General features: G+C 54.3%; 11 protein-coding genes across 11 annotated transcripts; 8 read left to right on the forward strand and 3 right to left on the reverse strand.

Annotated features, from left to right (window-relative positions):
- Window positions 1-622: 622 nt before the first annotated feature.
- On the forward strand, window positions 623-2,057 carry DSM5745_06906 (uncharacterized protein; the record flags this gene model as incomplete). Its single annotated transcript, XM_026748922.1, has 6 exons — window positions 623-769; window positions 826-967; window positions 1,067-1,335; window positions 1,440-1,507; window positions 1,561-1,591; window positions 1,695-2,057. The coding sequence occupies 6 exons, from the start codon at window positions 623-625 to the stop codon at window positions 2,055-2,057; spliced, it is 1,020 nt and encodes a 339-aa protein (XP_026602012.1).
- Window positions 2,058-2,373: 316 nt separating this feature from the next.
- On the forward strand, window positions 2,374-3,909 carry DSM5745_06907 (putative nucleoside transporter; the record flags this gene model as incomplete). Its single annotated transcript, XM_026748923.1, has 1 exon — window positions 2,374-3,909. The coding sequence occupies one exon, from the start codon at window positions 2,374-2,376 to the stop codon at window positions 3,907-3,909; it is 1,536 nt and encodes a 511-aa protein (XP_026602013.1).
- Window positions 3,910-5,051: 1,142 nt separating this feature from the next.
- On the forward strand, window positions 5,052-6,050 carry DSM5745_06908 (uncharacterized protein; the record flags this gene model as incomplete). Its single annotated transcript, XM_026748924.1, has 1 exon — window positions 5,052-6,050. The coding sequence occupies one exon, from the start codon at window positions 5,052-5,054 to the stop codon at window positions 6,048-6,050; it is 999 nt and encodes a 332-aa protein (XP_026602014.1).
- A 1,048-nt stretch (window positions 6,051-7,098) lies between these two features.
- Window positions 7,099-7,428, forward strand: DSM5745_06909 (uncharacterized protein; the record flags this gene model as incomplete). Its single annotated transcript, XM_026748925.1, has 1 exon — window positions 7,099-7,428. One exon carries the CDS (start codon window positions 7,099-7,101, stop codon window positions 7,426-7,428), a length of 330 nt encoding a protein of 109 aa, XP_026602015.1.
- A 1,424-nt stretch (window positions 7,429-8,852) lies between these two features.
- Window positions 8,853-9,629, forward strand: DSM5745_06910 (uncharacterized protein; the record flags this gene model as incomplete). Its single annotated transcript, XM_026748926.1, has 1 exon — window positions 8,853-9,629. One exon carries the CDS (start codon window positions 8,853-8,855, stop codon window positions 9,627-9,629), a length of 777 nt encoding a protein of 258 aa, XP_026602016.1.
- Window positions 9,630-9,891: 262 nt separating this feature from the next.
- On the reverse strand, window positions 9,892-11,292 carry DSM5745_06911 (uncharacterized protein; the record flags this gene model as incomplete). Its single annotated transcript, XM_026748927.1, has 1 exon — window positions 9,892-11,292. The coding sequence occupies one exon, from the start codon at window positions 11,290-11,292 to the stop codon at window positions 9,892-9,894; it is 1,401 nt and encodes a 466-aa protein (XP_026602017.1).
- Window positions 11,293-11,825: 533 nt separating this feature from the next.
- On the forward strand, window positions 11,826-12,953 carry DSM5745_06912 (tellurite-resistance/dicarboxylate transporter family protein; the record flags this gene model as incomplete). The annotated part of the gene is made up of 1 exon (XM_026748928.1): window positions 11,826-12,953. The coding sequence occupies one exon, from the start codon at window positions 11,826-11,828 to the stop codon at window positions 12,951-12,953; it is 1,128 nt and encodes a 375-aa protein (XP_026602018.1).
- A 216-nt stretch (window positions 12,954-13,169) lies between these two features.
- Window positions 13,170-14,699, forward strand: DSM5745_06913 (MFS transporter; the record flags this gene model as incomplete). The annotated part of the gene is made up of 1 exon (XM_026748929.1): window positions 13,170-14,699. The coding sequence occupies one exon, from the start codon at window positions 13,170-13,172 to the stop codon at window positions 14,697-14,699; it is 1,530 nt and encodes a 509-aa protein (XP_026602019.1).
- A 256-nt stretch (window positions 14,700-14,955) lies between these two features.
- DSM5745_06914 (uncharacterized protein) lies at window positions 14,956-16,739 on the reverse strand (the record flags this gene model as incomplete). The annotated part of the gene is made up of 3 exons (XM_026748930.1): window positions 14,956-15,820; window positions 15,868-16,202; window positions 16,248-16,739. The coding sequence occupies 3 exons, from the start codon at window positions 16,737-16,739 to the stop codon at window positions 14,956-14,958; spliced, it is 1,692 nt and encodes a 563-aa protein (XP_026602020.1).
- A 2,348-nt stretch (window positions 16,740-19,087) lies between these two features.
- Window positions 19,088-19,873, reverse strand: DSM5745_06915 (uncharacterized protein; the record flags this gene model as incomplete). Its single annotated transcript, XM_026748931.1, has 1 exon — window positions 19,088-19,873. The coding sequence occupies one exon, from the start codon at window positions 19,871-19,873 to the stop codon at window positions 19,088-19,090; it is 786 nt and encodes a 261-aa protein (XP_026602021.1).
- A 1,142-nt stretch (window positions 19,874-21,015) lies between these two features.
- DSM5745_06916 (DNA-binding domain-containing protein) lies at window positions 21,016-21,819 on the forward strand (the record flags this gene model as incomplete). Its single annotated transcript, XM_026748932.1, has 1 exon — window positions 21,016-21,819. The coding sequence occupies one exon, from the start codon at window positions 21,016-21,018 to the stop codon at window positions 21,817-21,819; it is 804 nt and encodes a 267-aa protein (XP_026602022.1).
- Window positions 21,820-23,336: the final 1,517 nt, after the last annotated feature.

Below are 23,336 nucleotides of genomic sequence, written 5' to 3' on the forward strand. Positions count from 1 at the left end.
ATACCTACTCCAACTCTCCGTCGTCCGGCCGCCATATAATCCACGCCGCTTGGAAGATGGGACCCGTTCCGTGTGTATAGCGCATGAACCATGTGGAGGTCGCAGCGCCCTGTGCATCTCGGCGCCTCTAGTTGGTGGACAGTGCAGGGATCGGCCCGGGGAAATCAAGATCGACATCGGGTTGACAGCGGGAAAGGTTCCAAAGAGAGGATGGGCCTGAGACCGTTGAGCGCCATTTGAATATGGCATGATTGCCGTCAATCTATCCACTACATATGTGGGTACTCCGTATAAACCCGCGGCTGGTGACTTGCTTGGAGGCCTCATGAAGTGGACTGAGTCTTTATTATCGCGAGACTCGGATGGCCTGGGGGACGGGCGAGACCCAATGCTGGTAGCACCCCCCACTTGACAGGAAACGGTGTTGAATGCCGTCACGCCGTCGCCAGACTAACTGCCCTGTACATGCAGGTGTCAGGTTCTTTTGGCCACTGGCCCGTTGGCTTCGCATCCGCCCCAGTCATCCTGCATCCGATTTATTCTACATAAGGACGCCCCTCCTCAGGAAATGTCGCCATGAGCGCAGGTATGGTGTGGGCATCCTATATCTCAGTCCTTCACCATGGTGCAGGACCAGTCTTTGAGTATTGTGGCTGTCTCCTGGACACTGGGCAGCCTCTGCATTGTGATTGTCGGAGTCCGACTTTACACTCGCACCTTTGTGACCCGTCAGCTGGGTTGGGATGATTTTTTCATCGCTCTTTCCTTGGTATGTCCTTTCCCCATCATGCATTACAGCAGAGCTTATATGGGTGTCCCGCACAGTTAAGTGCCATTGTCTGTTCAGCCCTTGCACAGGTTGCGGTTTACTACGGGCTGGGGATGCATACAAGCGACATCAGCGACCCCGATCATCGCGTCCAGGCCGCCAAGTACACGGTGATTGCTCCCAACTTCTCTGTGGTTAGTACGACGACAGGGAAGATATCCGTCGCAATCTTCCTCCTTCGACTGATGGGGCGGTCGGCTTCTCCCTGGCAGTGTTGGTACCTGTACATTCTTACAGTGGTTTCAATCATATGGAATGTCTTCGCCATCATCGTCATCATTGGCTTTTGTCGGCCAGCGAAGAAGATTTGGCTGCCCGACACGCCAGGTTCTTGCTTTTCACTGAAGTTGCAGCTTGTAGGTGGGACGTCACAAGCAGGTCAGAAACCAATCCTAGGTACAGATGTCTTGATGCTGACACTGGCCTTGGTCAGCATTCAACGCCTTCGCCGACCTCTCGCTTGCGATCTTCCCAGTTTGGATCTTTCGAAAGGTTCAGCTGGCCAGGTATAAAAAGATCGGTATTATCGCCATCCTAGGCGCCGGTATTTTGTGGATTCTCCCTATCGAAAAGCGAGAGGGACATATGAAGTACTGACTCAAGCCCACAGTGCGGCGGCGGCAACACTCGTGAAATGCATTCTCCTGAAAAGCTTACCGGAGCATGCGGATATAACATGTGAGCTTCACTGAGTGTACCGTGCAGAGAGATAGTTCCTGACTGGACAACAGGGTCCTGGGCCCCGATCACAACATGGTACTCGTAAGTATACCCTCCCCAGCGTTCAGGTCCAGCTGCTGACTTCACCAGAGTCGAGGTAGGCTTGCTCCGGTTCCCAGGACAGTCTCCTTCTAATGTGATCCAGATGTACGTGATCATCATCTGCGCAACCCTGCCAACCCTACCGCAAGCCTACGTCGCCATCTTCCACAGACGCCCCTCCTACTACGACTCCTCCACCCACCGCAGCGGAAAATCCGAGCCGAAGCCTCCTCCCATCCGCCTCCGACGATTGCCAGACGCCTCGCTGTTTGAGACAGTGGCTGCGGAGGAACGGGGCTCGAGCCAAGAGAATATTCTGGACCAGGATGGGATGAGGATCCAGAAGGCGACAGAGGTGCGTATTGTTGAAGAGAGCAGAGACGAGGCGGAGGCGGAGGACGGTCATGATAGGAAGTATTTCCCTAGGCAGAATCCTTTTAGAGGCTCGAAGGGTGTGCCGTTGTAGTGAGGACTGAAACTGTGGTGTACAGCAAGGTTGATAACCCTCTACCCTATCTACGCCGTCTCAATTCCGATCCTCTGCATCCTGCACAACCATTTTGAATCTGCAAATAGATAAGCACGAGGCTGCCCCGCTGCCAGATAACTCTGCAGCCTCTGATTGGCCCTGCCTGAATCCACCTCCACTCAAGCTTTTCCCAAGCGTGTCAAGCTTCGGAGATAACCGATTTTTTCTGTTGCCTCTTAACCATCCTCTCCCCAGCATCATTCCTCGACATGACCCTCTGACGTTGTCTTAACTGCATATAATCAACTCAAACATGGTCGCTGACCCAGAAAAGGGCGTTTACGCCGCCAGCGCCCCCGCCGATGCCAGCTCCACCGACGCTGTCGACGATGCCTCAGGCACAGGCATCCTGTCCTGGCTGCGTCGCTTTGAAGCTCGCCTGGACGAGAAACTCGGCCTTGAATCTTCCGCCATCGATCGCAAACGTGCCGAAGACAAGAAACCAGTCCCTTGGCATGAAGAGCTGACCATGGCCCTGCTCTGGGCCAGTAGCACCATGAACACCTCCTGTTTCGCGACCGGCTTCCTGGGCTGGGAGTTTGGCCTCACTCTGCGCCAGTCCATTGTCATCACCATCTTCGCCTCGCTGCTCGGTGGTGCCTTGACCGGTTACTCGGCCACCTTTGGTGCTGCGACGGGTCTGCGCCAGATCAGTGTGAGCCGGTACAGCTTCGGCTGGTGGCCCAACAAGCTGATTGCCCTCCTCAACAGCATCCAGCAGATGGGTTGGGCCGCTGTCTCGTGCATTACTGGCGGTTTGGCTTTAACTGCTGTGTCTGATGGGCACGTCTCTCTTATCCTGGGCATTGTCATCCTAGCCGTCGTGGCCTTGATCATCTCCTTTGTCGGTCTGAACGCCATCGTTGTCTATGAGCGATACGCCTGGATCGTCTTCTTTATCATCTTCCTCATCATCTTCGGCGAAACCGGTCCATACGCCGACAATACGAGCCATCCCACTGCCAGTGGTCTCAGCCTCTCGGGCTCAGTCCTCAGCCTGATCGCCGTTGTCTACGGCTCCAGCGCTTCCTGGGCAACGATGGCCAGCGACTACTACGTTCACTACCCAGCCAACGTCAGCCGAGTCAAGGTCTTCTTCATGACCACCTTTGGCATCGGCATCCCCACCTCGATCGGCATGATCGCCGGCTGCGTCGTCTCCTCGGCCTTCAACACCAACCGACCCGACTGGCAATCAACCTACGAAGACCAAGGCCTTGGCTACCTCATCCAAGCCATGCTGCACCCCCGCGGCTTTGCCAAATTCCTGCTCACCCTTCTCGTCCTCTCCGGCATCAACCAAAACGTCATCAGCATCTACAGCGCCGCCATCTCCTTCCAACAACTCTCCCGCCCCTTCGCCCGCATCCCGCGCTTCCTCTGGACGCTCTTCTGCTTCGCCTGCATCCTAGCCCTTGCCATCGGCGGCCGCGCCAAGCTCAACGAGTACCTGCAAGACTTCCTCTCCCTGCTAGGGTACTGGTGCACCAGCTACGTTGTCATCCTCTTCGAAGAGCACTACCTCTTCCGGCGGGGCAACTTCGACAACTACGACCTGGAGGGGTGGAACGATCCGGCCAGGTTACCGGTGGGCATTGCAGCGGCCTCGGCTTTCTTGATTGGTGTGGTGGCGTGGTGCATGGGGATGTCGGAGACGTGGTTTGTCGGTCCCCTGGCCAAGGTCTTTGGGGCTGCGGGCGGCGATGTCGCGAATGAGTTGACGTTTGTGGTTACGGCGGTTATTTATGCCCCGGCGCGGTATGTTGAGTTGAAGGTTTTTGGAAAGTGAGCGGGGTTGGCTAGGTTATGAATGGGCTGGAAAGGGTGTCGAGGTAATGATGGAACGGAGGCATTAGGTTTTGGGCTCAGAGTCATTTATCAGACCCGCTGAATCTACAACCGCCATATCTGATAACTTCGCGTATAGCTGGCTATTTTTCAGCGAGTAGATAAAACACTGCAGTGGCGATTACCGACAGCCATCAATGTTACTGGGGTGCCCTGCTGCTGACTGCACCAGCTTTGGAGCTTGTGCTACGTGCCATGAAGCCCGTCGATCGTCCTGTATACCTTTATATCACAGATATCAACCCTAGTCCAATGAATGTGGGACAACCGCCGAAATGTCTGTAAAGACACATTTGCTGTGAGGTATCAATAGGTCAAAACCGGCCTTCACCAGACGTTACCACAGTATTGAACACCTCACAGCGTTCGAGCTTCAAGCTTCCTTTCTGTGTAGCGCCGCCGATTCAGTATTAACTATAGTACGCCTCCTTCACACCGTCTATCATGCATTTCCAAATCCACGTCCTAGCGGTAGTTCTTGTTAAAAGTCTGGGACCTTCAGTACGGCTCCCACAAGAGCAACAGTCCAGCCTCTGTCCGAACGGGCAGTATTTCATCCATCAATGCTGCATCGGCTACGTCGATTGAGATTGAAGCAGTTGCATCACACCAAAGGGCGACCCCTCGGTCAATGACTTCCTTAATGCATGCAGATATCATGGCGGCACACCGCTTTGCTGTGCCCAAATCAATGTGCCTCACTAGGTCTTCAGTCAAGTACCATGGCCAAACTAGGGTAGATTTCAATGTTAGGGTGGCTCTTGCTCGACTGGGGTGGGAGGGCAGTAGTGCACCCTTTAGTCTGTCATGAGTTTGTCGTCCTGTCGACACCCTCCGTCTGAATGCAATCATCTCTTGCTGGGAAAGAGATTACGGGCTGGCCTTACGCCAATGTGCTCAGTAATTCCTTGGTGCATTGAGTATATGTTCTGGTCGAGGCCGAGAGTGCGTGGTCGAGAGGTCCTCCAGCGCGTGCCCAAAGCCGGAGCACGTGACCGCTGGGTTTTCACAGCCAGCCCCTGCATTCATCATCAACACAACACTCACAGCTCCCCAAACTCCAGCAAAGCATCTCTCAACATCATGGCCTCTAGAAGTCATACATTTCCAGCATCGTACCACCGCCTTGCTAAACTAGATAGGGAGGTCCGCCCTGAGGACTTCGATGAAGACCTCACTGACTTGGAGAGTGACGAGAGTGACGAGAGTGACGAGAGTGACGAGGGTGACGAGAGTGACGAGGGTGAGGAGCCTGAAAAGGGGACTGGAGAGGAGAATGAGGACGAGGACAAGGCCAAAGATGAGGATAAGGATGAGGACGAGGATGATGACCACTACTATGACCTCAAAAATCAACGCAATGAACGGAAATGGGAGCTCCGCGAACGGAAAGCCATGAACGAGCAGCTTGCTATTGACGCGGACAAGGAACAACAGGTTCAACGTGTGTTTGAATCATTCAAATCCAGGCTTGAGAGGGGTAGAAAGAAGCGATCTGGAACTCTCAAATTCCACACCACCACCACCAACTACTTCCGCCTCTACTCTTCAGACTACATCAAGTTTTGCTACGACTCCGAGTCCTATGAGCCGACATATCTCGAGTTGTCAGATGCAGGCGAGTGCTATCCACCTCATCCACCGCCGGCTGGGCATCAGACAAACCTCGCCATGAATTGTCGTGCCTATCTCGGTGACGCTCAATTCGACCACACTTTCGAGGCCTTCTTCCCTCCAAAGCACGCAACTCTGGAGTATCAGCAAATGCAAACTTATTATCATCGCAAAGGGCTTGCCATTCAGTTCCTCAACAGCAACCATTTGAAGGTACGAGCCAGTCGCGACTTTGTTCCTGTCAAGGACTATAAAGATGCTCCAGAAGCGCCAGATATCTTTGAATTCGTGGGCATCCGCGATACCGAGAAGGAAGAAGAGGAGAAACAGCGCAAGGCTAAAGAGGAGGCCGATGCTCGAGCCCTAGCTTCAGCCAAGCGTAAGCGCTCGCGCTCCCCATCGCCGCGCGAGTCCTGGTTCGAGATGAACCATCCGATGGGTTGGTGGAACCAGATGCATGGCTGGTAGCAGATCCCAGCGTGTTTGCCTGCCCTCAGTCCAGGGCTGGCTCTACTATCTCTGTCTTTAATCCATGTTTTCTTTCTCCATGACGAGGTACTTGGATAGTCGTATCTGTTCTTGGCAGAGTTGTGGATCGGGTTTCAAAGCTTGGGTTTTTTCCATTGTACGTTCCAGCTGACCCAGCAACAATTCAAACATGTTCAAACGGCCAATATACTCCAGAAGACCTGCAGCCTCCACTTCATCCTCGGCTGCTGCCCGCCGGGTCTCCAATTACCATACAGCCACATGCAACCCATGAGTTGGAATGAAATGAGAGTCACAAACAAAGCACCGTTAAAAGACGCGAGGTCATTGAAGATGGGCATACCGCTGGGATGAAGATTGGCCGGGACAGCGACCACAAGGTTGCAGCTAAACCAGGTTTCCCAGTGATGAAAGTGCTGGCAGTAAGGTGCTTGGAGCCTCGCGAGCTATGGACAAACTTGAGCAAAATGCCAAATATGGCCCGAGATGGATTTATTAGCAGGGATATCCACGTGGTTCAGGTGAAGACTCGCAAATAGGTACCCATCAAGCACCCACAAACAAAGTACCAAGGCGGGCAAAGTCGTTGTACTGCAGCTACGCCCTTCCCAAACGGCAGCGAGCCCTAAAGACCCCCGTCAATAACCTTGGAAATTCACCTACACAGAACTCGTCAGCAGTATACACTCGTCCATAATCGGCTCCGACCACCCACGCGTAAACCGCAAAGCAGCCGACGATACCAAAAACAACATATTGCACTGTATGAGAAACTACGGGCGCAAGGAGGGTTCGCCCCAGCTCACGCCAACTATGCCGGTTTCATGACGGACCTCGAATCCAACCACCCAACCTAATCTACTGCTTCTGGCGCGACATGGTCCGAAGTGATTGAGAATCTTGCCCCTATGAAGCCGGCGCATCCATTTGGGACGAAGCGGCTGCCTCTCGAGCAGCGATTCTACGAGGTCTTCAAACAAGACAACGTGCAGCTGGTGACACTGAACAAGAACCCCATTCGCGTGCCATGCCCCACGGAATCGGGATGAAGGACGGCTCAATGATTGGGCTTGACGCCTTGATTCTCGCAACGGGCTTTGACGTCGTCACCGGCAGTGCGTTGCGATTCAATTTCCATGGTATCGGGAACGCCCAACAACGAATGGGCCATCCAGACCCGAACGTTCCTGGCCAGGGAAATGCCCGACTTTCCCGATTTCTTCTTCCTGTACGGCCCTCAAAGCCTGGCTGCATTCGCGAACGGCCCCTTAATCTCAGAGATTCAGGCGGAGTGGGTCATCACAACGATGCTGCACATGCACGAGCAGAGGCTGTCAACAGTCGACACAAAGCGTGAGTTAGAAGGGGTCTCGGCGAGCTGATATTTTCGGAGTGTGTGGACTTTAGGTGGGCTGGCGTTGGGTTGCAGTAGATAGCTTAATGACAATGGATCGGTTATGAGTTTGATTTGAATTTCTCTTGAAGCGGTGCTAGGACAGGCAGCGAGAGGAAATGCGTATTCATAAGTAGTCATATGCAGCTCCCCGAGATACATCAACTTATAGAGACGCTTCTCTTCCCATCCAGTAACTGCTAATCCCACCCTTCTCTCCCAGAACTGGGTCCAAGCCGGGAATGTTGACTGCCCAAACCTCCTCGTATCGTCCTACATGAGCTCCCGCCTCCGCATACCATCAGGTAGACCCTCTAGAATAAGCCCTCATTATGGTGAATCCAGACACCTGCAACTCGCCATCCATCTTCCTTGGGCTTTCCGACTCAACCTTATGAGCCCCGCCTCCAATAAAACACATTGGCTTCTCCGAAGGCGAGGTCAAGTCAAACGAGTTGTGCACACACCCAGAAAGAATCACAAAGCAATCCCCCGCATCAACATCAACATAGAAGCTCGAATTCTCGTAATCAACTCCGGCTATCTCACATGTATGCTTTATCGGATGATCAAAAAGATCCGCCGTGCCGCACCGAATCCGTCCCGGTCCAGACAGCACGACCATGACTTTATGGGTCTGCGGGTGATAATGGAGCGCTGGTAGCGACCATATGTGGTCAGCCACTGTGCATCCCAGCCGTTCATCCTGGAGGTATCGTAGGCAAGTGTGGCGTCGACTTTGCCGTCGCGGAGGAAGCAGGTCTTGTAGAGCAGTAGGCTTAGGGGAGGTGGGAATTAGGACTGTGGACTTGAGGTCGTAGGGGAGCATTTAGGTGGTCATTTTAATATTTATGTAGCATAGTGGATTGAGATCGGATAGAGCCTCTCATTTTCCTAAAATATAAATCCTAAATACTCTGACTTGTGCCATTGGAATGTCGGGGAATTCGGGGGAATTCGGCCGATCCGGAGGGGACTCATGCAGATTTGCTATGAATCTAGAGATTGCATGGAGAGTTCTATGTTCGGGGGTGAATGAGAGGCTCGGTAAACCTCTCCAAGTCTACCGGCCTGTGTCAGAAGGCTTACTGTAGGCAGAGATACTCCCATCATCTATATGTCTTCCAGGAGTGGCTGATATATATTCGCTCGAGCGCGTTTTCCATGGTGCAAACTTGTTTCCTCCCCGATCTCCCCACAAGATTATGTTGATCAGAGTCGCCGTATGACTGAACGACAATCTCCTATCAATCGCAAAGAAGACCGAGATGAAGCCCTAACCCTCCCCTGTCTGTTGACGTCATATGACATCAGGGCCCTGAGGGTTATATCAACGACGACGCTTTTATCTTACTTCCAGAACAAACACATATCCTGGACCATCAACCATGGCACGTATCTTCATCACCGGCTCCAGCGACGGCATTGGGCAAGCTGCCGCCAAACTCCTCTCCGAGCAAGGCCACTCGGTCGTCCTGCACGCCCGGAATGCAGACCGCGCCGCATCAGCACACAAAGCCGTCCCAAAAGCAGAGACAGTCCTAGTCGGCGACTTGAGTTCGATTGCGGAAACGAAGAAACTAGCAGAGGAGGCAAATAAGCTATCGCCATTCGACACGGTCATCCACAACGCGGGCATCGGCTACGGCGGAACCTCCAGCCAGGAGATCACCAAGGACAAGATCTCAGCCGTCTTTGCTGTCAACACCTTAGCCCCGTACATCCTGACCTGCTTGATGGAGCGGCCAAAGTCCCGACTTCTCTACATGAGCTCGGACAGCCACTACGGCGGCGACGAGAGCTTGAAAAACGCCACACAGTCCCACTCGTACGGAAACAGCAAGCTGCACGACGTGATGCTCGCAAACGCATTCGCGCGACGGTGGGGGAATGAAATCCAGGTCGTCAGTATGCACCCCGGCTGGGTACGGACCAAAATGGGAGGCAGCATGGCGCCCGGCGGCTCAGACAAGCCGGCCAAAGCACTGGCCGAGTGGGCGGTCGGAAAGGGGCCCCTGGCGAGTCTGAAGAGCGGTGCGTTCTTCACGACGAGCGGCGAGGAGTCTGCCCATCCTGGGGCTGGCAAGGTCGAGAAGCAGGAGGAGTTGTTGGGGATTTGCAGGGAGGTGTCGGGGGTTGGGGTTGGGGTTGGGGAGTCAGGTTAACAGTACAAAGGACCCAACATGGTGTATAGACTATCTTGATTTGTGCAACGGACAGCTCGTGATAGACTCAATACGGAGTACGTCCGTAGCCAGGCTCGTGAAGAACCGGCCAGATGGTCCGTGGCTTGGGACTATTGAACTAGACGGCGCACTATTGATCGACAGCGCTGAGCAGAATCGGGCTGGACCGTGGATCGGAAGAGAGATCGATCTAGTGAACCTTGATCCAAATGCTTGCATCTCCGTCTCATTATCATGTACATCATTCTATACAATACTCCCGACACCTCCACACCCCAACACCGTCTCGAAGCACCGTCTCCAGCGTACTCAGATACCGCTCCATACTCTTCACACTGTGATAGCCCTCATTAAACATAAGCCTAATCCTCAACTTGCCCTGGTACGACCACACCGCAACAACAATCTCCTCACCGGAACATTCCGACGAGAGATGAAAGTCCTCGACCGTAAACCCGCCATACGACGAGCCCAAATAATCATCGATCTTGCCGAAACTCCCCACGATCGGCGCGCTGTAGAACGTCGGACACGACGGCGGGTCCTGGAAGATCTCTGCAAAGGCTGGCTCGACCAGCGCCGGCAGGTCGGGGTCGCTCTCCGCGTCTTGGTATGCCTTTTTCAACTGCTCTGCCGTCCGCCAAAAGGTGGTGACGTCGATCGTAACGGGCCATATTGCATGCTGCGGGGAAATTGCATTCTTCGGCGATGGATCCTTCGGTCGACGCATGTCAAGCACAAGAACGGTATTGTAGTTCCTCGTCAGCGTAAAAGGCCCGTACTCCTTTGACGCAAAGGCCACGCCCGCGTGGACCACATGCGCGACCGTCATCTTATGCTTGCCAGCTTTCGTAACGAAGTCTCTAGTCAGAAGTGGCGAATACTCGAGGTCCCTCCAGCTCGCAAGGCCCGATTGAGGGTTTTCCTGGTCTGGCATGACGCCGACGGAGGGATAACTCCGCGCCCAGTGCCGCCGGACGTTCCAGAACCGGCCGAGCTGGGAGACTGAGGCTGAAGGGAGCGATGCGGCTTCTTTGAGACTGCATGCTAGGTCGTCGAGTTCTTCGGTGCAGAGTGAGTCGTCGCTGTTTGATTTCCCCATGACCATCTCGCTGAGTTCTTGTAGGAAGTCGTTTAGAACCATCACCGTGCCCAAAGTGTCCATGAGATGATGCGGTACGCGCAGTGCGAATGTATTCGAGTCGGATAAGAAGTACATTGCCGCGGTCTCCGACGCAGGCAGGCTATCCAGCAGCTCCGCCGTGACCTCTGCGTGACTCTCAATCGTCACAAACGTCTGATTCAGCCAAATGTTGATATGATCCAGTCCCAACTTCCGATGGACCCTTTTCGACCCTCGTATCGTCGATGCAATAGCCGGGTGTCTCTGTCGTAGCGCAATCCACGCAGCGCGGGCCTGCTTGACGTCGATATTGAGGCCTAGATCAACTCGCAGCTTGACAGCGACCGTAATGTCCAGCCGCCGTCGACCTTTGCGCACATTGTGGAATCCATTGGCCAGGTGGAAGGCCTCGACGGCGTCGAGGTTCCGCTCGGAGACTGAAGCTGATGCGTCTTTGGGGCGCCATTTGACCGAGTCTCTGGACTGCAGCAGCACGCGTGCGGTTCGGAGTGTGGCCATGTTATCGATCATAGTATCTTGACAGTGAGACGTGCGAGAGAAGTGCAGCCGGAAATGCAGCAGAGATAAAGGCTGAAGGTGATCCCCCTGCATGCTAGCCCTGGCGATCAGCGGGCCCTGATTCCAAATACCATCCGAGTGACAAACACCCATCCCCCATCTGAGTCTGATCTGACATGACAAACACTGCCAGACTGATTCCACGAGTCATTGGCTGCTGCCCTGATCTACCGATCGGCTCCGTAGTGCATTCCTTCGAGATTTGGACTGGGCTGTGTGGCCCTGGCGTCGCTCGGCAGTTGGAGTGTTGGAGTAGTTCGCTGATCGAAGATGCAAAGAAATCAAATACTTTGTTCGCACTCTGGTTCAGATCTATCTAGATTGATGCTTTATCAATCAGTGTAGCAATTCCAGCTTCCCTGTTCCTGTTCTATGAAATCATGATGGAGTCATAGTGGGCCCACCAGCAACCAAAACCTCAGCCCTGCGCAGTCTTCCACTTGATTGTTGATACTTTGTTTACAGACACGACAATGGAAAAGCAGCTGTCCATCCGCGACCACCTCCGCAAAGCCAGCTGGGGATGGTACTCGATCTCGATGGCGACCGGGGGCATCGCGGTGCTGCTGTACAACACGCCGCACCAGTTCACGGGCCTCGAGACGATTGGCAAGATCGTCTACATCTTCAACCTCGCCCTGACGTCCTTCATCACCTTCTGCATGACCGTGCGCTTCCTCTCGCAGCCCTCCGCGCTGAAAGAATCCTTCCGCGACCCCGACGAGACACACTTCATCGCGACATGCCCGCTCACCGTGGCCACGATCATCCTCGGGGCGTCGAGCTACGGCACTGAAGCGTGCGGACGGTGGCTCATCGTCGCCCTGCGCGTGGTCTTCTGGATCTACGTCGCCGTCTCGCTGCTCCAAGCCATCTTCCACAACTGGTACCTGTACCACCGCCACATGGCCAGCCACCAGCCCATGTCCATCCTGCGCGTCCTGCCCTCCTTCCCCGCGATGCTGGGCGGCACGATCGCCTCGGTGATCGCATCGAACCAGCCCGCCGAGCACGCGATCCCCATCATCGTCGGCGGCTTGACGTTACAAGGCTTCGGCTTCACCATGTCCACGTTCGTCTACTCGGAGTACTTCTACAGCCTCAACAAAGACGGCCTGCCGGACCTCGACGACCGACCGAAGATGTTCATCGCCGTGGGGCCCTGGAGCTTCACGGGCCTGGCGCTGATCGGGATGGCCAGTGCCGCGGTGGAGAAGTTCCCAGCAGGCTACCTCATTTCTTCCTCCGCCTCTTCCTCGGACGTAGCCGTCGCGACCGGGCAGATTGCACTCGCGCTCGCGTCATTGGTTGCAATATTCCTCTGGCTGCTTGCGTTCTTCTGCCTGTGCATTGCGCTCTGCAGCATGTTGGCGCCGTGCCGGGCGTTTGGGGGCGAGGGCGGGTGTCCGATGTCGCTGACGTACTGGAGCATGGTTTTCCCCAACACCGGGTTCGTGATTGCCACGATTAAGATTGGACAGGTGCTGCAGTCCGAGGCCGTGCTGTGGGTGGCTTCGGCGATGACGATTCTGCAGGTGGCGGCGTGGTTGGGGGTGGGCGTGGCCACGGTGTGGAAGGTTGGGCAGTCTATGTTTCTGTAGATAATAGATTAGAATGGATGACTAGACGAATGGAATAGACTATAGACAGAGAGATGTGTAATGGGGATGAATAATTGGAGACAAGCTTCTGGGGAAAAGCTTGTCTGTGGTTGCCACTGTGGGGAGATGACGAAACCCCCATTTACGCTTTTACCCTTTCCCTTTCTTATTAATTCTTTCTCCTCATTTCCCTCTCTTCCTCTTCCCAAAGCCATCATGTCCGACCGTGAGAGCGTCAAGGAGGCAACCGTGGTGTCGGAGGAGGAAGCCCTATCTCTCGCCCGCAGCCGTCCAGGCGAAGCGCTCCCCTTGAGCATCACCTTTGGAGCCAACGACCGCGACAACCCGCGGTGCTGGGGCTTCTGGCGCAAGTGGTACATCACCTGCTTCGTGAGCATGCTCAATATAGTCACGACCTGGTGCGCCGGCGCCTTCTCATCCGGGGCGCCCGAGATCGCCGAGCACTTCGGCGTCTCCAGCGAAGTCACCACGCTCTGCCTGTCCATGTACGTGCTCGGATACGCCGTCGGGCCCGTCCTCCTGGCGCCGCTGTCCGAGTACTACGGCCGCCAGCCCGTGTATCTGGTCTCGTGGTTCCTGGTCTGCCTCTTCCAGCTCCCACTCGCACTGGCCCCCAACATCGGGACCATGATCGTCTGCCGGCTCATCGCGGGCTTAGCAGGAGGCGCACCGTTAACCAACACCGGCGGCACGGTGAGCGATCTGTGGGAGCGCAACGACAGCGGCGGGCCGATGGCCGTGTACGGGCTCAGCAGCACCTTCGGCCCGCCCATGGCGCTGGTGATGAGCGGGTATATCGGGCTGAACCTGGGCTTCCGCTGGATCTTCTGGATCCTGATGATCATCACGGGGGCCTTCTGGATCCTACTGGCCGTGACCGTCCCCGAAACCCGACACAGCATTATCCTGCAGCGCAAAGCCGCGCGGGCCCGCAAGACCATGGAGAAAGAGGGCCTGCGCTCATGCGACACAACCCACGACCTCCACGCATCAGAGCGCAAGAACCTGCGCCAACTCTTCGCCCTCACCCTCTCCCGCCCCTTCGTCTTCCTCTTCACCGAGCCCATCACCACCTTCTCCGCCGTGTACAACGGCTTCCTGTACGGGCTGGTCTACCTCTTCAACGAGGCCTTCCCGCTCGTCTTCGGGCCGACGGGGCACGGGTTCAACGTGGGCCAGCAGGGACTGTGTTTTCTGGGGATGGCAATCGGGCCGATCCTGGCGTTCCTTCTCTCGCCGCTGCAGGAACGGTACTACCTGCGCCGGGTGTCTGAAAACAACGGGAAATCCGTCCCCGAGGCGCGCATGTGGATGGCGCGCGGCGGGGCGGTGCTTATACCGATCAGCCTGTTCTGGTTCGGGTGGACGAGCTACAGCTCTGTACACTGGATCGTGCCGATTATCGCGTCCTCGTTCTTCGGCGCGGGATTGTACATCGTCATCCTGAGCATCCTGAACTACGTGGTGGACGGGTACCAGACGTATTCAGCGAGCGCATTAGCAGGGGTGATATTGGTGCGGAACGTAGTCGGCGCTGGATTCCCTTTATTCGCGACGCAGATGTACGAGCGGTTAGGGTACGAGTGGGCGAGCAGTCTGCTGGGCTTCATAGCGATCCTGCTGGTCCCGATCCCGTTCGTGTTCTTCTACAAGGGCGAGGCGATTCGGTACAAGAGCCCCTGGGCGCGCGAGCACTTTGATTCGAGCGAGGACCATCCGCATTGATTGGCTACCTAGGAAGGTAGAACTGACCTGCCTGCCCTGCCTAAGATGGGATCAGGCTGTACATAGCATACAAACATACTGTAGGATAGCAAGCTCACGGGACGAACATTAGGGTATGTGCGCAACCAACTTCAGGGGTATTATTAGGACGTGAGAATGAGAGAGAAATATATACAAGAAGAGCAGACGGTCCAATCATCCAATGCGTTTCACATGCCTCCCTGCGGGCAGAGGCTGGGTCCTCGTTATAGTATGCCTACACGAAGTCGGCGTTGCCCTCGACGTGTAACGTCTCGGTCGAGTCGGTGGAGATGCGCCGCTGGCGCTTGACGAACTTGGGCCACGTGTTGGTGAGGACGAGGTACTTGATGCTGTTCTCTGCGTCGTCGAACACGCCGGCCGTGAAAGCCTTGGGGATGTCGCCCATGTACTGGGCGCGGTTCTTGATGGCGGCGACGGAGGACTCGGAGAAGTTGGAGTAGGTGGGCGAGGGCATGCCGGGCTGGTTGAATGGGGTGGCGGGGTCGACCTCGGCTTTTTCATCGCCGTAGAGGATGCGAGCGGGCATTTCGAAGATGAGGTCGAGCTTCTTGAGGTCCTGAGAGGAAATGTTGACGGGGAACTCGGCGTGGGCGGTGGAAATGAACTCGGCGTAGATGTAGAGCGCGCGGTTGAAGGCCTCGCGGACCATCTCCTTGGTGATGTCGTCGGTCGCCTCGTCGCCTTCCAGCAGGGCCTTGGGGAGGAGGGACTTCCACTCGGTGATGGAGGTGAGGAAGGCGACGTTCTCGCCGGAGAAGTCGTTAAGGGCGGAAAAGCGCTGCAGGGGCGTGGGGTTGCGCTCGAGGACGTACTCGAGGGCGCTCATGTTGAGGATGCTCTCGCGGGCGGAGTTGTCGGAGAGCACCGAGTCGCTGTTGGACTTCCAGCCGGACATCATGGAGTCGACCATGGTGGCGGTCGAGCCGAGCGACTTGTTGTCGGAGTTGTTGCCCTTGGTGCGGGCCTCCCACTGCTTGATGGCCTCGAGGGTGTCCTTGTGCAGGGACTGGTGGCGCATGACCTCCCAGCAGGGGAGGAGGACGGTGAAGATCTCGAGGAAGACGATGGAGATGCAGATCCTGGCATGCATTAGACGACTTCTCCGGACGGGGACGACAGGGCATACCACTGCGGCGGGATCCAAACGGCATTGACCTTCTCCATGGCCGGGACGTACAGGGCGATGAGCCACATGGGGGTCGCATGCAGGCCCGACACGGCACAGCCGATGGTCTGGGAGCGCCAGCCCTGGGTGTCGTGGATGTGGCGGGAGTTCCACAGGACCAGAGGGGCGACGACCCAGGACCAGAAGAACTGCCAGAAGACACCAGGCCACCACTCCCAGCCGCGGCCCTGCTCGGCCTTCTGCGCCATCTCGGGGCCGTGGACTTCGGTGCCGGGGGCGCCCCAGCCGCGGTGGAACTTGCGCGAAATCACCCACATGAGGACGGTGAGGAGGATCTACCAGGGTCAGCAAAGGGCAAGCATGAGGCGATGTGAACGGACCTGAACAAACATGGCGATGCCCACGAGGACGACGACGCGGGTGGTGTACTCCATCCGGCGGAACCTGTTGAGGAAGCCGGCCTGGCGGCGCTTGACATCGGGCGTGGAGTCGGTCAGGAAGCTGTACTTGGCGTACTTCTTCTGCAGCTTGGCGATATGCAGGAAGTAGCTGTTCGAGCCGTGGAAGAGGGCGAGCCCACACGGCAACCAGGTGCCCATGATCCAGTACTGGGCATCCCCGGGCATGAGCGGGCCGATCATGACGCCAAACTGGCAGGACCAGAAGTAGATGTGCAGGAACCCGATGGCGCCAAGCGAGAGCCAGAGACTTCGGACGCGGAGGATGGGCGAGTTGCGGCGGAGAACGAGAAAGACGACGCCGGACGCAACGACGGCGGTCCAGAGGCAGCCCCAGACCACCCACCAGATGGCGACGGGGCTGTAGACGGCGGCGGGCTTCGTGTCGGGGGTGATTCCGAGCTCGGAGCCCATGGTGAAGGAGGGAATGTAGTTGGTATTGGCGAAGAGAGGTATGGAAGGGTCGGAGAACGAACGAGGATGGGAGCTCTGGTCGGTAGCGAAGGAGAGAACGAGTCCGGTGGCAGAAGAGGGACCCGGGCAGGGCGGACTTATGAGGGCTGGCAAGTCCGCTGGGAACCACAGCGCTGGCAAGATCAGCCCCAATTTTCAGTGACAGTGACACAGCCTGCAAGCACAGCAGAGTAGGGTAGGCACTTAGAGTGGTGAGGGTCGATATCGAGATCGGCAGCGCTATTGAGTCCACCGGGAGATTCACCAATCACAGAGGCACTATTCTCGGAATAAAGCTGCAGGAAACACGTTTTGCGGACAATTGGAGTTCCCACTGCTGCGATCTCCAGGGGTAATCTCGACAATGATCGGTTCCTGATCCTGATTGACCGTGCAAGATCCTGATCGGAGGCTGATCCTGCCATTATCCTGTCCTCCACTCGATCCTTCTGTCCGTCCCGCTGTCGCAGGAATACAAATCATCGGCCGGAGGCTGTCTCATGCAGGCCTGTTTGATGGACTGCAGACTGCAGATACGACCTGCTGGTCCAATTGTCTCGACTGCCTGCATTGTCTCACACTCTCATAACCCTAAGCCAGCACTAGTCACTGACGAAGCCCTCCTGACTCTGCTCTGCATCTCCACGTCTCTAACTTCGATAGCGCATGCACCCCAAGCTTGTGTGCTGATCAGATTAGATGCCGCTCAGCTTCCTTTCGTGCGCATCGACATCGTCAGGACCTTGCTGTCTCACTGTCTCACCACGTCGAACTGCTTCAGATGCTCCAACAAGCGTCCTTACCCTTTGATAACTACTCCTACCTCAGCAACACCATCTCCATACGCGACGCACCGTGACAATCACATGGGCAGCCGGCCAGGCGCAGTCTCACTCGACGGTTTACGTCAAACCCAGCCTCCACTCTCGTCGCACATACAAACAGTCAACAACTAGCGCTTAATAGTGCCCCCTAGCACTCTCTAGCGCATGAGCATGAAGCTTCCGCCGGGCCAGGTTTGTCTCTCGTTGCAGTCTCCAGTTTCGACTCTCACTCTCAGTCTCCAGTCCAGATGGGGCAGCGATAGACTTATCGCAGGATCGATCGAAATCGGAAAAAGCAACGCAGCGCCTGCAGAATGCGAGTCATGGTGACGTTCCTTGTCTCCTCTCCGTAAGTTGCATGGAGCACGGAGTAGACGCGTGGAGTCGTGATGGTGGATGGTCTGGAGGCTCGTTGCCATTGACCGTTATAGGGCATTGCAGTCCATCGGGGCTCCTGCTTGCGATATCCTCGGTCGCTTTAGATTAGGTAGTCTCCAAGAGTCCAACTACGATAGTATCGATACTCTTGTTCTGCCTCTCGTCGCAATCTAATGTATGATGAGTGGGTCGTGTATAGAATGTGATACCTCGCTGGCACGAGGCACTGCACGAACCTCGGGCCCAAGCTTGCCTCGTGTCTGCCAGGATGTGACAGGTAGCATCTTAAACTTGGGCAGTGGGCACAGATCATCGCGACCGAAATGTTGGACTTGGCGATGGCGTCGTGGTGTTGACGCTCGCCTACAACAGGACAGAATGGCAACGAATCAACCAGTAGCTGCAGCAAAGCTGGCAGGGCGATGTAGACGCATGGAGTAGCAGTCGAAGGACTGATTGATTGGATAAGATTCCTGTTTATAGCGACCGGGAGGACTCTTCACAATGAACTTGTCTCCGTAGTGTTGGAATATATATCTTGAACGAGCCCTTCACTACCCTGTTATACGAACCCAGTCCCCACTGGTGACGGTTGGAAGAGAAAACAGCAGACATTCTACAAGTCCGTCGAGAGCAAGCACACACTGCCAGAGGTCCAACAAACACCATATCACTCCACCAAACCGTGCGTTGCGAATATGCGACCGTACCGAGTGCTCTGGTCGGTATACCGCAGCCTCCGATCAACCATCCCACCCATGGATACTTTTGCTGTCGACCCACTCGGAATTCGACTGACCGACCGTGTCAGTCACGGACCGATCTACATTGGAACTGATTCAAGCCGCGATATCGAGCTAGGAGCGGCCTATCGAGTTTGGACCTTGCTAGCAAGGTGCTGGTCGCCGACCATCGGCTTTAGCCTCTGAGCCTCGACGAGTCTGCAGTGGATGCACGAGCACAGCTGCGGCAGAGAGACCTTGACGGAGTTTCCAGATGCGTGGAAGGGTTGTGGGAAGAGATTGCAATGGGCTGTTTACCGAGAAGACATCGAACAAGATGGGTATATTAAGCATTAAATCACAGACTCCGAACATCAAGACCAGCTCAACCATGCAGCTCGACCGGCGCTCGATTGGGCGCCCTGGCCTCCATCTCGTACGTGGGCTTCCTCCCTCCGTCCATCTCGTGCATGCCCTGTCCCGGCATCTCGCCGTACACCGGCACCGGCTGCTTGACCAGGTCCGCCGTGTCGTCCGACCCAGACGCCTTCTTCCTCCTGAAGAACAGCAGCCAAACCAGCAGCGCGATGATCGCCAGCCCACCGACCGCAGACCCGACGCTGATTCCTGCAATCGCTCCCTTGCTCAGACCACCATCACCACCGCTACCCTCTGGATCGCTGGTTGGTGTCGCACTAGAAGCCGGACTCGACGTCGCGGACGTACTCGAACTCGAACTCGAAGCGGAAGAAGAAGTCGAACTCGAAGTCGAAGTCGATGTCACCGTCGCCGCCGTCGTCGTCGCATCAAGCCCACAACTCCCAAACATCGCCTGGCACCCCGTCCCACAATAACTCGCATTCCCACCACAGTACCCCTTCTCCGAGCAACAATCGCCCCAAGTACTCCCAAGACAAGTAACATTACTGGTGAGCGTCGCGCCGCACGACCCGGTGTTGCTAACGGTCTGCTCGCTGGCATCGTTGCACTCGCCAAACGAGAGCTGACAGCCGACGGCGCAGTAGGCGTCCGTGGAGCCGCAGTAGCCCTTCTCGGAGCAGCAGTCGCCAAAGGTCGAGCCGAGACAGGTCGCGCTGGAGTCGGAGTTGGCGCCGCAGTTGCCGTCTTGACTGACGTTGCTGTTGCTGTTCTGGACGGGGACGGTGCTCATCTCGAGTCGACGGTGATGCGGTATCGTAGGCAAGATGAGGCCTCAACTAACGGTAGCGAGACAGGGGTTTCGGGCGCAAACAGTGGGAAGCACGCGCGAGCGACATGTCGCCTTTAAGACGGCAGGGTCCAGGCAGTTCCTCACCTTTGGCCCCCATTACCAAGGGCCCTGGGCCTCAGCGCAGTGACAGGCGGCTGCAGGCGCCTCGGCTGATTGGGCCAGCACGGCCGGTTTAATCTATGCGGATCGAAAGGGGCATAACGCCGTTTGAAAGGGGAATAACGCCGTTGGAAAGGGGCAGGATTGGCGTGCCAAGCGGGTAGCAGGGTGCAGAGTGCAGACAGATACGGAGGACGGAGTAGAGCAGCGGTGCCCCTGAGCGTTGGGACTGGGAAAGTGCAGAGCAGATGCAAGGACGAGCATTGAGCTCTGGCATTGATTGCCTCGACTCTGTATTGTCAAACGGTTCTAACTTCTGTCACTGTGCTGTTGAGTCTGGACCCCTGAATCTGGATTTGTCGGGACGAGCGGACTGGGGCCGCTTGCTCCATCATCTAAGCAGCCTGATTGGCCAGTTCGTAATGAACAGGGTATTGGAACAGGGTCTGGCAGCCTGCCAGGGCCTGGATGGGCCTCGTTGGGCTCAGGGCTGAGATTGTGCGGTGGCAAGGGAAGGCTGATTATATTCATCCAATATCGTTAATATCCTCTGCTTCCTTCTATCTCCAAGGCTAACTGCAGAGACACTTCGCCTCAGTCTTGGAAAGAGGTCATCTCCTCGAGTTCGAGATGGCCTCGATAATCGGTTCCTTCATGCGGCTTGTTCTTGAGCTGTTCATGCACGCCTGTTTGTCGTTTGATCAACCAACTACTGCTGCTGGACAACATTTGGGATGCAGTAGAGTGCGCCACTGGAACGAGTCCGCCTCGCTTACAGATACTGGACTGCTTTTTCGCCGAGGGAAAGATACCGCAAGAAGTAGTAGTAGTAGTAGTGATATTTACTCGTCACTTCGCTGAGCCCGACCGCCTAGGTGGCGGTCGGTCAGCCCCACCCATATGAAAATATCATCTCAATGAAAATCGTAGATTTTGGTTCAACCCATTAACTTCAAATTGCCACAACTCCACCAATTTTTAAGATGGAGCTTCGTTCTAAAGATGAATCTGCTATTAAGAACGCCCTCGCTGAATATATGCAAAAAAAAGCGGATAATCCGAACGTCTTGCTGTCCGAAATCGCGAAAATATGGAATGTCGATTACCAACGCCTACGAAGACGCGTTTTCGACATAGGGCCTCAATCCGAACGCCGGGGTGCCGGGAGACGAATGGACGACGCGCAGGAAAAGGTCTTATTGGATTTCATCGAGAAATGGGATGACCTAGGCGCTCCGATGACCCCCCAGATGATCGAAGGCGTTGCGAACGAGATCCTCCAGATCGGCTTCGACCCCAGCGATTCAAACAACTCTCAACCACCTACAGTTGGCAAGAACTGGGCCGGGCGCTTTATGAAGAAGCATCCGGAGTTCTTCAAGAAGAAGCGGGTGTCGAAGGAACAAAAAAGGGGTGAAAAGGAGAATGCTGGGATCATCCTACACTGGTTTGGCAAGTTCCGCAATGTTGTCGAAGCCCATGGGATTCAGAATAAAGATATCTGGAATATGGATAAGACGGGCTTCAGAATAGGCCAGGGGAGAACTTTGGATACTATATTCACGCGTTATCCCGATCATGTTCCCTCTATAGATTCAAGATCTCAGCGGAAGCTTGTTACAGCAGTCGAGTGTGTATCTATGGCTGGCCAACTCCTTCCTCCGCTCCTAATCTTGCCTGGGCAGGTGTTCTTAAAGGACTGGATCTCTCTAACTAATTTCCCTAATGACTACATAATCAAGAAGAGTAAAACTGGCTATACAAGCCGTGAGCTTAACTACAAATAGTTTAGGCATTTTTATAAAAAAACTAAAGAACACCGAAGAGAAGCATATCAGCTTCTTATCTTTAATTAATATATAAGCCATATCTCTTACAAATTGGCTGCGCTGGTAGCTAAGGAGAAAGTTCTATTACTTTTTTTGCCATCTTACCTAACTTACCTTCTCCAACCACTTAACTTAGTCCCTTTTCAGCAGCTTAAAAAGGTTTATAAAAAGCATGTTAACAAGCTAAGCTATCTTAACGGCTAGAACTATAACAAGGTCCATTTCCTTAATAATATTAAGTTAATTTAAATAAAGGCGTTGACTACAAGGGTTATAAAAAAGGGCTGGAATAAAACTGGCCTTTGGCTATTTAATTTTAATATAGTTTTGGAAAAGATAGGCGCTTTAGAAACTTTAAAAAGGCCTTTATAAATATTGGATAGTAAGCGTGTTATTAAAAGCATGGCTAATCTTAAGGCTTTAAGGTCTCTTACAGCCCAGCAAACTACACCTCTTCCTATAATACTAAGAACTGTTTAATTAACGCGCCGTAATATTAAATTAATTAAGTAAAAGCATCCTAAACTCCTAAAGTCTCCTATACTCCAGCGCCTTATTTAAGGGGTTATTTATTAGTTTAAAAGCCTAGCCATAACAAAGAGGAAACTAAACCAGAAACTTATTAAAAGGTTAAAGAAGCGCTATAATCCTAGGTCCAAAAAGTAATTTAACAAGATAACAGACCTCCTATATGTTAAAAATGCGAAGGAGCATGTTAAGAAAAAAAAAAGAAAGCAGATTAATAAGCTATTTAAAGCGCACGCTGCTAAGCGAATAAAACTAGCCAAAAATATTGGGAAGATAACGGAGGAGGAGGCTAATAATATACCAAATAAAGCACTGTTTATTAGGGATTAAAATAAGCCTATCAAGAACTCTGTATGGCTTTATTTTATTAAAATATTATTATTTAAAGGTTTTACTATCATGGTGCTAATTATTAAGGCAGCCTGTTTAACACGCGTTTTCTCGCGCAGTTTTTATATTACTAATTTAATATTAGTATGGCCGATCCGCGTATACCTAAGAATCAGCCTCATCTATTTTATTTTATAATATCTACTATTTTGGCTAAGAAAATGAGTTCTGAATAGCTTCATGTTTAATCAATTTTCATTAAGATAATATTTTCATATGGGTGGGGCTGACCGACCGCCACCTAGGCGGTCGGGCTCAGCGAAGTGACGAGTAACGCCTCGGGGGTACTAAGGCTGGTTTGACACCCTTTCCCAACCTTCCTTGGGGTATGGAGGCGGGCTAACGCTAGGATAAATATAGATACAGGCCAAAGTTCCCCTAATTCTAAGTTCCCTTAACAATATTCATTGCCTAGATAGCCACTCGCGAATTCTCGTGAGCTGTTATATGCAACCATCCCAACGTGTGGCTGTTTACACTGTTTTTTTTTATTAAGGCTCAGGGGGAACGCGGATTTTAAGGCCTTATAATAAGGCGCGGAGGTTATATCTTCCTAA

Source organism: Aspergillus mulundensis, assembly GCF_003369625.1.
Source record: "Aspergillus mulundensis strain DSM 5745 chromosome Unknown scaffold_7, whole genome shotgun sequence".
In the NCBI taxonomy this organism is placed as follows: Eukaryota; Fungi; Ascomycota; class Eurotiomycetes; order Eurotiales; family Aspergillaceae; genus Aspergillus; species Aspergillus mulundensis.